Source organism: Myotis daubentonii, chromosome X (assembly GCF_963259705.1).
Source record: "Myotis daubentonii chromosome X, mMyoDau2.1, whole genome shotgun sequence".
Classification (NCBI taxonomy): Eukaryota; Metazoa; Chordata; class Mammalia; order Chiroptera; family Vespertilionidae; genus Myotis; species Myotis daubentonii.
Window position 1 is genome coordinate 129,299,354 of NC_081861.1, and position 16,090 is coordinate 129,315,443.

At 40.3% G+C, this 16,090-nt stretch overlaps 1 protein-coding gene, 1 long non-coding RNA gene and 1 pseudogene across 6 annotated transcripts in view; 1 reads left to right on the top strand and 2 right to left on the bottom strand.

Annotated features, from left to right (window-relative positions):
* The window catches only part of ADGRG2 (adhesion G protein-coupled receptor G2), a 114,644-nt gene that overhangs the window by 76,365 nt on the left and 22,189 nt on the right, over nucleotides 1–16,090 (top strand). For all 5 annotated transcript variants that reach the window (XM_059678560.1, XM_059678561.1, XM_059678562.1 and 2 more), the window contains 7 exons: nucleotides 5,916–5,971; nucleotides 6,837–6,892; nucleotides 9,611–9,650; nucleotides 10,119–10,156; nucleotides 12,071–12,165; nucleotides 12,890–12,956; nucleotides 13,440–13,819. In XM_059678560.1, coding sequence (XP_059534543.1) covers nucleotides 5,916–5,971; nucleotides 6,837–6,892; nucleotides 9,611–9,650; nucleotides 10,119–10,156; nucleotides 12,071–12,165; nucleotides 12,890–12,956; nucleotides 13,440–13,819 — 732 coding nt within the window. The remainder of the gene's footprint in view (nucleotides 1–5,915; nucleotides 5,972–6,836; nucleotides 6,893–9,610; nucleotides 9,651–10,118; nucleotides 10,157–12,070; nucleotides 12,166–12,889; nucleotides 12,957–13,439; nucleotides 13,820–16,090) is intronic.
* The window catches only part of LOC132223329 (uncharacterized), a 107,251-nt gene that overhangs the window by 62,596 nt on the left and 28,565 nt on the right, over nucleotides 1–16,090 (bottom strand). The window lies entirely within an intron of this gene.
* Nucleotides 4,086–5,469, bottom strand: LOC132224450 (scavenger receptor class B member 1-like; annotated as a pseudogene).

Below are 16,090 nucleotides of genomic sequence, written 5' to 3' on the forward strand. Positions count from 1 at the left end.
TTTTGTCTTTTGCTAAAACTAAAACAAACCGCTCTACTAAAATGTTGAAAACCTCACGTACACCTAGTTAATTGGGTGCTAATCCCTGTAGTGCCATAGTGGATTTTGCCATCTTTAGCTAAGACTGCCCACTCTTTTTAAAAATTGAGATGGAAATCTCTTGAGAACATGCTATTTTTGAAATGAGGATATTTTCCCTCCTGCTTTGGGCCAGAAGGAATGAAACAACCTCTTTTCTTACATTGGTTTGGCTCTCTGGGCTCCCTTCCTTGTTGAAACCAATGAAAGCAGATGTGAAAAACAGAAAAACATGGTGTGGCAGGTCAGAATTGGATCATGGGAAGAGAGAAGAGGAAGGCAACAAAATATTTTATAATATTAAAGTCTTAGTATGACTCCATTGATATAAAAAGAAACACTCATTAGAGGAATGAATCATTTTATCCTGTTCCCTTTAATCCTATATAATAAAAGCCTAATATGCTAAGTGTCCGGTCATCCATTCATCCAATCAAAGCATAATATGCTAATGATATGCTAAGGCTGCTCAACTGCTTGCTATGACATGCACTGACCACCAGGGGGCAGATGCTCCAACTGGTAGGTTAGCTTACTGCTGGGCTCTGGCTGATTGTGACTGAGTGAGATAGGCCGGACACGCCCTGGAGCCCTGCCGCAGTCCCTTCCAGGCTGGCCAACCTCCTATGTCCCTCTCCAGCCTCGATCATGCACCCGTGGGGTTCCTTGGCCTGGCCTTCATCCTCTCACAATCCAGGACCCCTTGGGGGATGTTGGAGAGCCAGTTTCAGCCTGATCCCACAGGCCAGGCCAAGGGACCCCACTGGTGCATGAATTCATGCACTGGGCCTCTAGTAGTTTAATAATTTGTTTGAAAAACATAGGAACATAGGGGTGAATGGAACTAATGCACATTTGAAAATGTACAAGAAAAAAGGAAAACATAAGAAACAATTGCAAGTAAAATAAGGTTGGTTAATTTAGAAAACAAGAAAACTTTCTGTTGAAAGAATGCTCCACAAATACTTTGTATTTGTGTGAGTGTGAGATTTGCTTATGTGAGCTTTCTCCTGATAGTATGCTCCTGGTAGAATATAGCAGAAAAATATCATCTGGTTTTGAGTCAAGAAAAACAACAACGCATTTGACTTTCATATATTGTGTAACTCTCTTCTTCCTCCCTCCCTCCTCTCTTTACTGAATTCTCCATAATTTCATTATTTTTGTGCTTCATCTATGTTTGAACTGGTGACTAATGTATACTTTAGTGTTGTGTTTACAAGATGTTTGATAACTTTGAAAATTGAACATTTAGTAAAAAAACAAAAACAAAAAAAACTGGTCATCTTGAATAACAGATGTCAGAAAGCTGGTTAGAGTAATGCTTTCCCTAATTGAGTGGATGAATTGACCGTTTGTTTTAGTGTCTGTTGAAAACAACCTCATCAGGGAACCAACTCTTTTGGCACCAGAAATCCCATGATATCCTGCCAGGAACTAGAAACCTCCACTTCTTGCAGGTTTCAATCCGGATTCCTTAAGGGAAATGGAGGCTAATGCAGAAATGGGAGCTGACTAGCCACAGTTAGGCTAAGAGTAAAAAGGAGGTGGCTTCCTGGTTGCCCTGCTACCACTGTGCTCCCAGCATATTTATGAAATTCAACATGCCCTCAACAAGACTAAAGGATGAACTGGAAGAATAGAGGGGTGAGGAAAAGAAATTGTAGGTGTCGACTATATGCACACACACTAAATCAGTTTATACAAGCAAAGATTTCTTTTCAAAAATGGAAAAGTAATAGCCCGGCTGGTGTGGCTCAGCAGTTGAGCGTTGACCCAGGAACCAAGAGGTCACTGGTTCAATTCCTGGTCAGGGCACATGCCAGAGCTTGAGGGCATGCAGGAAGCAGCCAATCAATGATGTTTCTTTCTCATCTATGTTTCTATCTCTCTACCCCTCTCCCATCCTCTCTGTTTAAAAATCAATAAAAATATATTAAAAATGGATAAGTAATTCTATGCATATATCAAGAGTTTTTACCTTTAATAGTTATATACTGTATTAATTGAACTTTCAGTATCAGAGTTGAAGTTCTCCGTAGAAAAGTAGCTTAAACAGATAAATCATGTTAATCTCTGGTCTAGTGGCTTTGTTGGCTGTTTTAAGTGGAAGTGGACCATTGGGAACTGGGATATGGGAATCAGTTGTACTTTGGGGTGCAATAAAAAAGATAAGATGAGGAGGCTTTCAACACTCTAGCTCATGAGTTGGCAAACTACTGCCCATAGTCCAAATATATTTCCTACCTGTTTTTGTAAGTAAAGTTTTATTGGAACACAGCCATGCCTATTCATTTACATATTGTCTATGGCTACTTTTGCACTACAAAGTTGAGTAGTTTCAACAGAGACCATATGACCCACAAAACCTCAAATATTTATTATCTGTCTGATACTTCACAAAAATGTTGGCTGACCTATGCTCTAGTTTATATGACATCCTTGCCCTTTTGCTCAAGAGGCCAGTTTTTGGTCTCTATATTATGAAATACACACAATTGTACCTGTTAAGGGGTCTCTATTTTATTTGTTTCCAGATTGAGTCAAAGCCCCTCCAAGTATACCCTGCAGAAAATAGGTTAACTAAAAGTTACTTCAATGTTACACAACATGAGCATTTTAGGAAAAGGGTTTTCTGGTATATATGGGATGAAAGAGCCAATGAATTGTTCAACTAAAGAAAAGATTTGCCCTGCAACCTATTCAGGTTTCAAAGCAAAATCTCAACTTTGTTCCTAGGAAAGATACTGGCATTTGGCAGTTGTAGTTTTAAAAAGAAAAACACCAGCAAGGAATAAATGGACTTCCATAAGGTTGCTAAGCTTCTGAGAAACACTTTTCCCTCCCTCCCTTATCTATGTAACTGCAACTATAACAACTTTAAAATATTGTTTTTAAACATTAACTTTAGACCCATGGTTCCCTCAATTAGCATCTTTAAAGGAAACAAAATTCTGATGAAATGCATGTAAGGATAAAATTTATTCTACGCACTTTTAGAAAAGGTTTATTACCTCAATAGTGAATTATTTTTAAAAGATGATAAAACTTATTTTTCTTCCAGTAGAAAGGAGACAGAGACTTGCCCCGAGACCAGAAGCTACAGATGGACAGGTCTCCCGCCTGACCAGACACCCAGGCTGACAGGGCCGAGACCTGTCTACCTCTGGCTTGGCACCTAAAAGATTAGGGCCCTCATGGAGGGCAGCTTGGAACAGAGCCTCCCACCACCCCAACCAGAGAGTGGCCCACTCAGTATACAGGATGATGTCAGTTTAGCTAGAGAGAAGGTGCCCACGACACCCAAATCCAGTGCCCGTGTAGACTTTAGGGAGATAAAATCCTGTGGGGGATGAGGATATAGGCAGGGCAGCCACATGGGGCATCTCTCACTCATGCTGGTTTCTGAGGCCTGTGTGAAGGGGCTATGCCCCCAGCCCAGATGGGTGCAGAGAGGCCAAAGGTCTGGATGCAGGCTGAGCCCTGAGCCCACCGCCCCCTGTGCCCATGGCTTTGGCACAAGAAATCTACAGCTTCTGGGCTGGGTTTCAGGACAGTGGCTGTCCCCTCAGAGTAAAAGCCCAGTGCTTCTTGGTGAACCATCAAACAGGGGCTGCAGTGTTTCCAGACTAATGGAGAGGGAAACTGGGGAGAAGTGGCCCAATGACTGAACGGGCTCACCCCAGGGACAGGACCCAATGCCCACACACCGGTGGGTGCCTCAGAGAGAAGGTTCTGAAACAGTCCCTGTTGGGTGAGCCTCTCCTTGAGTCCCCTCATGAATAAACATCTCTATTCATGAGTGTGTCTGTACATAACTGCACAGGCATATGCATACATGTGTGGGGTTGTGTGCAGTGTGTGGACACACTTGTGTGGCAACTGGGAAGTTCAGACTTTAGGACTGGCAGACTGTCCCCTGAGGGAGTCCTGAAGAAGCAGGGTGTAGGGGCTGGGGAGCTGGTCTGGCTGAGTGGTTGGGCTAGGCTGGCTCCATCTCCAGGACCCTACAGTCTTGCTTCTTGCAGAACTGGGAGCTGATGTCATCAGGGATTCAGAATAGGTCTGCATAGCTTCCTTATCCATTGAGCCCTTTTTACTACTACTACTACCAAAAAAAGTAGCATTTCTCCTCCTCGAACCACACTAGTGAAAGGACCACTGGCTTGATCTTCCCTGTTTATCCAATGCCTTTGACAGCCTTGATGTAGAGGCTCAGCTGCAGCTTCACAGAGAAGTTCATAGGGGTTCCTATGACAAAGTGGATGTCCAGGGACAGGGGATGTTTGGGTGTTTTGTTTTTTTTTTTCTCATTGGAGTGGAGGCTGATCACTGCCTCTGCCAGGACAGGGTAGGAATTGTAGAAGTGAAGATGGAGAGAAATAAGGGTGCACTGAACATGCAAATGCTGACATTCTGGATTCCACACTCCAGGCACAGGTAGAAGTCCTTGTTAGGTGGGTAGACAGACCCATTAGCAAATAAGGTGTATGAAGCAAAAGGTAGGGATGCCTTTGAACATCCCTACTTCCTTGTAGATGACCTTTATGGACCAGCAGGCCTCAAGGCTGTAGAATTCCAGTTATATTTGTGAGTCATAAACAGGTCCCACATCTGCCCTGAAGTCCTGTCAATCATGTTACATGGATTCAAGTGCCAAAGTTGAGCTTGCTGAGCCAGTTCCACTTTTCCACGAGGTAGATCTGGCTGAAGTTTTTGATCCCTGTGAACATGGTGAAGAGCCAAGAATTGGAGTAGTTGAGCTCAGCAAATAACCCAAACTTGCCCTTTAAGAGGAACATGTCTGGGAAGTATTTATTGATGAGGTGCATGAGGGGGTGGTCATAGCCCCACATGACCTTGCCTACAGTGTGGTTCATGAAGGCACACTCACCAAGGTAGTGAATGCCAAGGTCATGAACAGTTTTAGGCCCATAGACATATTCTCCATCACCAATGCTGCACTCAGGACCAGGATGTTGGGCTTGACGATGTAGTAGCTCTCCAAGCCACTGGACTTCTCGCTGGAATTGGAAGTTGCAGTACTCGAGGAAAGACACTGTGTCATTGTCATTGAAGGTGATGTTGCTCTTATGCTGGAACTCCCTATACATACATAGGGCCTGCACTCCCACAACAGTGGCTTCTTGCCCTGAAGAATCTCCTTGGGGTTGACATGTCAAAGAAGTAGATAGAGATGTAGAGGGGAACAGGGATCTCCTTCCATATGCCGAAGGACGGGCTACTGGAGTCCATACACACACTCTTGTGGACCTGAAGCTTGATAATGGAGGGCACCACCATGATCACCACAATGCCCAGCACGGCACACAGCAGCCTAGTGAAGTCCAGTGCCCCAGCCGCGCAGTGTGCTCTGGTGCAGCTGCCCATGTCTGCGCATGGTGCCTGAAGGAAACATGGTATTGGTAGAGCCAACAGAGGCTGTGACCCCGGGGCTGTGGGCCACAGGGGCATGGTGGGCCTTGGAAAGCAGTGCATTGAGGAGTGGCCTGGCAGGTGGCCAGCGGTTTTATTGAGGGTGCCTTTGGACAGGCCGAATCCCAGGCACTGGGATTCAGGTAGGCTGGGATAAAATTTTCTTGACAAGGGAACAAGCGTTTCCTCTTTCTGCATTCCTACATAAAATTTAAAATTTATATCTTCTGAAAATTATATTGAGTAACTTTCTGATACAAAGGAGAGTAAATGTGAATAACAGCAAAGAATGTGATGAAACTTTGTTTATAAAGTAATTTGATAATCTTTTTCTGTGTGATATTAATCCTCAAGCTCTAAGGATGCAAGTCTCAATTTTCTTTTTAAAAATTTATTTTCAGCATTTTTCCGAGGTGAGATAATGTTTCAACATGATGAAGAAAGCAATGTTACCCAGGTAGGTTTTAAAGATTTTCCTTATTACAATCTAAAAAATGAATTTAGATGTATTTAAGTATTTGTTTAAGGCTTAGATTTATGATATTTGGCATATTTATTTACTTTTATGGCCAAGTATAAATAAATTTTCTTGTTGAATCCCTAGTTTTGATAAGAGGACTTGACTTCATAATAATCATGGTATTATGTTAATAATTATATTTTAGTTTTCACTAGGTTTGCTGCTGAATGTTTATATGATGCAATTCTATTACCAGTCAAAATGTGAAATTATATTAGAAACTCCTAACAAGAAGAAATATATTGCATCTAAGAACTGTCTTTTAAACTGATCCTATTTGCCCCATGGGGTATTCAGATATAGTAGTATCAGCCTCCTGTAATCTAGATTGCTTCAGAGGATCTCAGCTACAGGTGGTTTGTTCATTCAGTGAATATTTCTTGAGTACCTACTATATGCTGGGCAAGGAGCTAGGTTCTAGAAATATAGTGGTGACTGCTATCAAGTTTCCCCCTTTACATTGGGATCTTTTACTTAAATCTGGGGCCTTTCATGTAGAGAGCTTTAATAGTATTCTTTTGGGGGAATAATGAAAGACAAAATAGAATAACAAAAAAACAGAAATTATTGACACATCACACTTGTTGATTCAGAATATTTAAAAAAAAACCAAAACAAAAAAAAACTGGCTCAGTCTATATGGATTTGATCATTTGCTAGGTAGTATTCCATGCAGTTGGTATTGATAGTCTTTAGGGTGTAGTTATTTGGGTGGTCAGCAAATCTAAAGAACAACTCCTTGTATGAGAGCATAAAAAAAACAATATTTGTTGTATTCTTAATGATTTTGTGCTTCTAACAGAATCCAAATATGGCTAATGGCACCTTGACTGGAGTCCTGTCTCTAAGTGAATTGAAGTGAGTAATCTGCTGTTTGATTTAAATCTTAAGAAATCAACTATGGAAAGATACTTGTTGAGCTATCTTTGCTTTTGGAAACTGTGAATAGGAAAGAGACCTAAAGGTTATAGAGAATTGGTTCTTGAGTTCTTTGCAAACTATAAACATAATTACCTGTCATCAATTAATATCCCTGTGAGGCTCTTCTCTTTGATGCTATTAAATTACCTCCATTTGAATTACTATTTGAATAATATGACTTGATAGCCAGCAAGGTTGAAAGAAGGATTCAAGGTAAGACTTTGTGTATACCATTTGTTCATGCTTTCATGAAGCATCAGTGATTCACAAGTCAGAGAGAGGTCTTCTTAAATAGACCTCAGTTTACAAATAGATGCCTCCAGTTAGACACTAGATCAAAATATGGGCCAGCAGTTGGCCTAGGCCAGGACAGTCTTACCCTGTTCACTGGCAGGAGAAACTTCATGTCTTTGCCCTCGTGGCAGGGAAGCAGCATCAGAGATAAAATTCATCTACTCTCCACTTTACTATTACCTCTCAAATGAAGTTTTCATAAACTTTTAACCAAATTTAAAAGCTCTGGTGAGTATCTGTGATAACACTGAAGAGAAAAACCTTTCCTAGGTCAAAGCAAACAAAACAAAACTATTCTTAAGGCTCATTATTTAATTAGCATTTTGACCTGGCTACTTCTGATGATTCAGCAGTGCCTAGGTAGAGAGAAAAATAATGCATGATTCCATGTGGTAGATATCAGACATTCCTAGTGCTCTTGTGAGTTTATAGTGGCAAAAAGTTATAGTGGTAACTAGGATGGGCAGGAGTGTCATTTATGTCCTTTATATGCCTATTTTTTTCTTACCTCCTGATAAAAACCTAGCTTTTCTAACTATTCAAAGAATATGTGTGAAATAATCAATGTCTTAGTAGGATTTTAAACTTTAGATGGGCAATAGTAGTGATAGGAAACATTTTTTAAACTCACAAATTTATAAATAGAATACAACTTAGCATACTTGCAATTCATCTTAATTACCAGACTTGAAATAGAGATGAATTCATTTAAAGCCACCAAACATTTGTTGAACACCTACTATGTGCTGGGGGTTACAAATGGGAATAACCTCAACTCTCTGAAATAGAAAACTAGACTGCTAATTAAAATCACTTGGGGAGCTTTTAAACACACTGATGCCCAGACACACTCCATACCAATTAAATCAGGATTTGGGGACTGAGACGTAGGCATGAGCATTTTTAATGCTCTGCTGGTGGTTCCAACATGAGTCCATTTTTAGAAGGAGTCTGGAGTCTGGTAGTTAAGATGCAAAATGGGATCAAATGATAACACTAGAGCACAATCCCTATAATGAAGGTCACATTTACAAAGTACCAAAGGATGTTCTAAGTGTCTGAATGTAGAATAGATTGGACATGACTGGAATGGCCAGGGAAACCCCAGAAAGAAGGTGGCCTCTGAGCATAGTTATGGAGGAGTAGTTCCTGATGGCTCAAAAAGCTAACTGACTACTATTGCCCCCATCCTTCCCTTCTTCTTCCCTCCAGACCTTTCCTGGAACAACCAAGAACTATTGCCCATTCCTTAGAGCAGAGTTTCTCAACCTTAGTACTATTGACATTTTGAGCCTGATAGCTCTTTGTCATATGGGATTGTCCTATACCAGTGATGGCGAACCTTTTGAGCTCGGCATGTCAGCATTTTGAAAAACCCTAACTTAACTCTGGTACCGTGTCACATATAGAAATTTTTTGATATTTGCAACCATAATAAAACAAAGATTTATATTTTTGATATTTATTTTATATATATAAATGCCATTTAACAAAGAAAAATCAACCAAAAAAATGAGTTCGCGTGTCACCTCTGACACGTGTGTCATAGGTTCGCCATCACTGTCCTATACATTAGGGGATGTGTAACAGATCCCTGGTCTCCACCCACTAGATATCAGTAGCACCCTACCCCCAATTGTGACAAGAAAAAAAGTCTTTAGATATTTCCAGATGTCCCCTGGGTTGCAGTGTCACCCCAGGTTGAGAACCACTGCCTTAGATTGATTTTTTAAACTAGATTTGATAAGATCATACACATTCAGGATGGTATGGCCATAGACGAATTTTTAAACTAGATTTATTTCATTTTAAGCTCACATGAAGCTCTGCCACATTGGAAAAATGCAAGTGTTGTAAGAGTGCAATTGGAGGAGAGGAATGAGGGAGATTCCTAAAGAGAAGTTGTGAGGAGGGGAAGGCAGGGCTAGAGAGTGCTAAAGGGTGGCAGGGTCAGTTGGAGAGAGAATGAAGAAATCATAGGCTCAGGGCTTCTAGGGTGAGTGGCGGGCCTGTCTCAGAAATTTTGCCTCGGGCCAGCCAGCTCTTCCTCAGGCCTTCTGCCAGAGGCTGCCTGGGAGTTGCAGTAACTTAATGAATAACACGATTGTTCAACCATAAATTTCTATCTTGCAACTGTTGGCTAGTACCAATACAGCTTCTGTCTGGTTAGTTTTTCTTGTCATATAAATAATTTATTTTTTTCCACATAGCAATCTCTTAATATACCCAGTATCTCTTCAAAGTGAACACTGCAAGCAATAAATACTATGTGACTAATGCATTTGCTAAAAATCTAACTTGTTTTGAATTTAATACCGCCAACAGCCTCCTTCATGTCAATTTCTTTCATTTTATTAACAGACGAACAGAGCTCAACAAAACCCTGCAAACCCTAAGTGAGGTAATGATAGTACACCCTGTACCTTGTATATAATTGTTATTTGGGGAAAAGCATGGAGTTCTGCATTCCTGAGGAGATATGTATTCAAATCCCCCCAAATCTGTCATGTAAAATAGTGAATGGACTAGTTCCATTACTCCAAAAAGCAAAACTAGGCACAATGGATGGATGTTACAAGGAGGTGGATTTTCCTTCATGTAAAATTGAAAGTTTCTTAAAACAAGGACCCAGAAGAATGAGCTCTCTTGTGTGATAATGAGCTCTCTGACATTAGATATATCTCTCTAAGCAGATGCTGTATAGCTTGAATAGCTTTGATCATAAGTCAGAAATCTGGTAGGAATATGAAATGGATGAGCCCTAGGAGTTCTTGTAGCTCTAAAATTCAGTGATTCTGTGATTAGTCCAGAGTTGTCTTGTCTGACATCTTCAACTGTCAAAGTAACATATATTTTTTGTTTGTTTCAGACTTATTTTATAGTTTGTGCCACAGCAGAAGCTCAAAGGTCAGTTATTTTTAATACTTTTATAAATATCACTAGAGGCCTAGTGCATGGATTCATGCATCACTGGGGTCCCTCAGCCTGGCCTGCACCCTCTCACAATTTGGGACCCCTCGGGGGATGTTGGAATGCTGGTTTCGGCCCAGCCTGTTGGGATTAGGCCAAGAAACCCGCAGTCCAATGCCACCTGCAGCTCCTGCCTGCTGCTCCTGCTTATCTGGCCCTGCTGCACCTACCGAGGGCTTGCGCCCCATCAGGCCCAAGCCCAGTCGGTCCTGATCAGGAGATGCTCGTGCTGCCGCAGTGGTGCTCACCAGCCATGAGCCCTGTGTCTGGTGCCCATTGGTCAGCTGAGCAGCACTACTGCTGTGGGAGCACACTGACCACCAGGGGGCAGCTCCTGTACTGAGTGTCTGCCCCCTGGTAGTCAGTGTACGTCATAGCGACCAGTCAACTGATCGTTCGGTCGCTTAGGCTTTTATATATAGATTATTCTTGACTCATGAGAAATAAAGTATTGAGGAGTCTTAGGCTGCAAATTCGAAGGCATTCTTCTAAAATAAATACATATTAATGACATTGTGAATATACACTGAGTGGCCAGATTATTATGACCAGCCAGATTATTATGACCACCCCATCAGTACAATGAAGTGAATTAGTTATGCAAATAATAATAATAAAACCTTGAGAGTATTTGCTTAGGAAGTTTTCAATATTCAGTATTTTTGGAAGTGTCAATGAAGTACTGATGGGGTGGTCATAATAATCTGGCCGGTCATAATAATCTGGTCACTCAGTGTATGTATTTTTATTCTTCCAAACATTCATCAGCCTGTCACAAGCATCTTCTCATTTCTTTGTGAAACACAGAGGGGGGTGCTGTTGGGGCTGCTGACTTCTGTTTTATGAGGCTAAGGATCATCAGTGTCCTTAGCCCCAAGGGCCACCAATACAACCAAGAAATGGCTCACAGTGGTCCAGTCAGAGTGAAGGACAGTCAAAGAAGAAGGACCATAATTTGGAACATGGCAGAAGAAGGAGAGGGAGGAAAGGATTGGAAAGAAAGAGAAAAGAAGAAATTAAAAAGTGCATGCAGAGGTGAATTTGAGATTGCCCGATAATTATTTGAGGATGTGCAGATTATTATCTTAAATTGTGTCCATTGGTTGTCCTGATTGCATAAGCCAACAAGCTTATAGGTCAATAATCTCACTACCTGAACCTTCAGCATTCTGTGAGAGTAAAAATTCTAGAAAATGACAGATTTCTACTCATCAAACTATTCATTGATACAAATAATGGCAAGTCTTCCATGAAATTGTATATCAAATCCCTATCCACTATATGTATTTAGTTCATTTTACTTACCTCTTTTTGTTCTTTGCAATATTAATATTTTTTCACATAAACCAATATTAAAGTAGAAAGAAACAGAGAAAATGTCTTAAATTCCAAGTTATCTGATAATCCAGATTGGATTGCCAGAGATTTTGGATTTAAGAGACCTTGACATACATCTAGGCTGGTATTTGAAAGGGCTCTTATGATGGAAATTCAAATGCCTACAGCTGGGGGTAAGACTCTAGATGTCAAGATGCTTGTGTTTTCAGCCAAGTGTCACCCCTGCCTGTTCATTGTGCAGGCAGACAAAATGAATCAGCCGCTGTATATGATCAGAGCCTCTCTGCTTTGCAACCTCTACGAATGTAAACCCCTATAAATTTTTTATCCTATAAAATCTTTTGGATAAAGTTCAGACCATGGTAGCTGGGTATTTACAAGCTTATAGGTGACACTGCAAGTTAACACTGTCACTGTCTCTTTTCCTTACTCTAAGTTTGAAAAAGCAATTACAAATATGTAGATAGGTTTTCAATTTAGTAACATTCTAGTTGTATATTTTTCTCTTTATAGCACACTAAATTGTACATTCACAATAAAACTGAATAATACAAGGAACATATGTGCCGTAATGATGGCTTTGAAAAGTGTAAAGATTCACCCGATGGGTAAGTTGTCTCTATGTTGCTGTGTTCGTTTTCATATGGCTTTGATGCATTCTTTTTAAAATTGAAGATATAATTAATAAACTTACATATGTTACAGCTTTCTACTTTAACTCATTTGTCCTTGGGCAGTTTTTAGGGAGCTCTAAAAGGTGATTTTTCCTTTCTTTATTTTTAAAATATATTTTTATTGATTTTAGAGAGGAAGGGACAGGGAGAGAGAGGTAGAAATATCAATGATGAGAGAGAATCACTGATCGGCTGCCTCCTGCACACCCCACAGTGGGGATCGAGCCCACAACCCAGGCATATGCCCTGACTGGAAATCGAACCATGACCTCCTGGTTCATAGGTTGACACTTAACCACTGAGCAACACCAGCCGGGCTTTTCTTTCTTAATAAAATTTCAGTATACTTTTTGAAAACATTATAAACCCTGCTGAGAAGGAGAGATCTATTTGGAGTGTTGAATTACTTGCCACTGGGATCTGTTTACTTCTGAATTCCTCTTAGAAATTGCGGGAGTGATTGATATTGTGTGCATATAACCCTCCCCAAAATAATTCACTCAATATAATGCCATCCAATTTATTTTATCACCTGTTTTAGACAAATGCTCTCTAAAATGTAGTCAGTGTAAGGACCATAATACTTGATGGATCTGAGCTTCTATCTTGCCTTATTCTTAACCATGCATTTTCTTCTCTTTCCTTTTGTCTCCTCCAGAACAGTGCTGCTGTTCTGTCAGAATACCCTGCCCTTCCTCCCCAGAAGAATTAGAAAAACTGCAATGGTATGTAGCAAACATGCTGACCCTTTTCCTAACAAAAATAATATTTAATCGCCATGTTGGCTAAGGAATTGTTGAAATTTGACAATGAATAAGGGCTTTCAATTTCAACACTTCTCAAATATTACTGCAAATATCAATCACTGAGGATCTTGTTAAAATGCAGATTCTGATCAGGTCTGGGCAAGACCTGAGATTCTGCATTTCTAACAGGCTCCCCAGTGAAGCAAATGCTGCTGGGTCATGGACTCCACCTTAAGTAGTAGGGGTCCAGACTATAGCGCAGTGGTTCTCAGGCCTGGTTGCACATTAGGACCATATGGGGAGTTTTAAAAACATTGATGCCTGACTCCCACCTTCAGAGATGATGTTATTGGTCTGGGGTGCAGCCCAGGGTTCTGGGTGGTATCAGATGGTTGCCAGAGGAGGAGATTCACTTCTCTGTAGCTCATTTGTCTCACATGCATCTCTGATTCTTTCCTTTAGTGACTTGCAGGATCCAATTACGTGTCTCGCTGGTGGTTATTCACATGGCCCATCTTCCAGCAATTCTATCCCAGTTGCTCCTCAGGCCACAGCTATTTCCCAGGTCTCCAGTGTCTTCTCTTTAGCTGTGCCTCTAAATCAACCAGCTGTCATCTCCCAGAGCCCAACAGGGGTGATTCACCTTCCTTCTGTCCAGTCTTCAACTCCCATAGCTTCTAGTCCTACCATTGATAAACTCCCCCAATCTAGAACTATCTCAACCCCTAGTCCCCAAACTGATCTTCCCCACACCCTGTTACCTGGGAAATCCTCACTTCCCATTCCCACCACGTCTGCCCTGGTGAATGTCATCATGACCAGCACACCTCCTGACAAGACAGGTAAATATAAGGAGCTAAGCTGCTCCTAATTTTGTTGTAATTCTGGGTATCTGAAATGCAGCTGCCAGCCTGTAAATGAAGATATCTGTAATAAGATCACATTGATCCTTTCTTTTTATGATGTCTTCTTATTTCAAGAGATTTCTTCCAGGCATTCATAGAATGGAGAAATAGCTTTGAGGCAAACACAGATCTTATTTTATTGAGCTGAGTTATTTTATAGTTTTCTTTCTCCTACAAAATGTTTTGGGGTCACTCTTTTCAACATTCTGAAGAGAAAACTTTTGAACTGTTAAACACAGTAACTCCATTTAGACAGAAGACAATAAAAACTGGTGTTCTTGAAAATTAGTTAGTCACAGAGTGACAGAGCTGGGACTGAGCCAAGGTAGCCAAAAGGAAGAGAAAAACATTCAGAAGGCCCAGTCGTCAGTCTGCATTGGGCTCTAACTGGCAGTGTGATCTGGGATAAGCCATTTTGCTTCTCCTGACTCAGCCTATTAAATTAAAGATAAAAATAATCACACTAACAGCACTTGGTTGAGAACAGTGGCATACATGAGAAGCCCTAGAAACTGCAAAGGGCTCCCCAGAAACAAAGTAGGTTTAGGGATAAAGGCTAAAGGGAAGAAGGAAGGAAGCAGAAAGAATTCTGGACACTCTCCAGAGTTTCAACTCAGTGAGTGAGAAGCAGGTCTTCCTCTAGACCAGTGGTTCTCAACCTTCCTAATGCCACGACCCTTTAAATACAGTTCCTCATGTTGTGGTGACCCCCAACCATAAAATTATTTTCGTTGCTACTTCATCACTATAATGTTGCTACTGTTATGAATCGTAATGTAAATATCTGATATGCAGGATGTATTTTCATTGTTACAAATTGAACATAATTAAAGCATAGTGATTAATCACAAAAACAATATATAATTATATATGTGTTTTCCGATGGTCTTAGGCGACCCCCGTGAAAGGGTCTTTTGACCCCCAAAGGGGTCGCGACCCACAGGTTGAGAACCGCTGCTCTAGAATTTAGATGTTTCAAGGCAAAATCAAATTCTTGATGACATGGGATTGGAGCTCAAGTTGAGGTCCCTGCCCTTTCCACCGCCGTGCCAGCATCCCCAGGAGGTTTAGACTTCTGCCAAATGACTTGATATTTCTTCAGATTTGCACTTCTCTAAGTAATTTTTAAAATAAATATGGACGTTTTAGGCCATATAAAGTCATTGGGGCTCTAGTCTAGTGGCTGATGAAAAATAAGTAAAATTAAAGTTCATTATCCTGAGCCTAAAATTGTCTACCTTTCCAAAGCTATCCCCTTTCATCCTTAGAATCAACCTAACAGGCTACACAGAAAGGCCAGCAAGGTGGCCTCTTGGGACTGTGCTTCCACTCCCGAGACTTGAGTTTCAGGCAATGAGAAAGCAAAGTAGCATATACATAAAAGATATGTTGGGGTATTATCTGGTGGCTAAAAAATGGATATAACTTAATGTTTCCATAGGAGAGGGATGATGAAATATGATATTCTCACAATGACTCACATAACAAAATGACTATTACACAACTGTGCATAAGAACAGCTAGACAAAAACTTAGGGGCATTTCTCAAGTCTTGAGTGAAGTGAAAATAATAATAAATAGTTTTCACACCATGTTTATAACAGTATATTATAACACATGAATAAAGATTAGAAAGGAACATGCAAAATAAGAAATAGGATGTTAAGTGGTCAAATTAAGAGACTTTTTTTGTTGTTAGGTCTGTATCATTGTTTCCCAATTAAAAACACTATTAAAAATCAGGCTTACAGCTGGTAATTTTAATAACATTCTCTTTTCCACAAAAAAAGGGTAACTTCTAGTTACCCATATAAATTCCTGTATGCATGATATAAATTAAATATAAGTACATTTATGCTTGTATGAATATACACTAAATACATGGATATGCTTTTACATATTTTTTTATTTAGGCTTCTTTTTAAATATATTTTTTACTGTTGACAGTATTACAGATGTCAATGTATAATGTACACTGTATACATGAAGTATAATGTACACACAGTAAAATTTATCCAGTTCTTTTGGATGAATGAAAATTTTATAGTTCTATGAGGTTGAAAAACACCATAGTCATGTAACCACCATCAAGATATATAACATTTCCACTACCCCCAGAGTTTCCTCCTATCCCTTTGTAGTCAACCTCCTACCAACTTTGCCCATCCCCTGGCCACCACTAATCTGTTTTGTTTCCTTATACTGTGC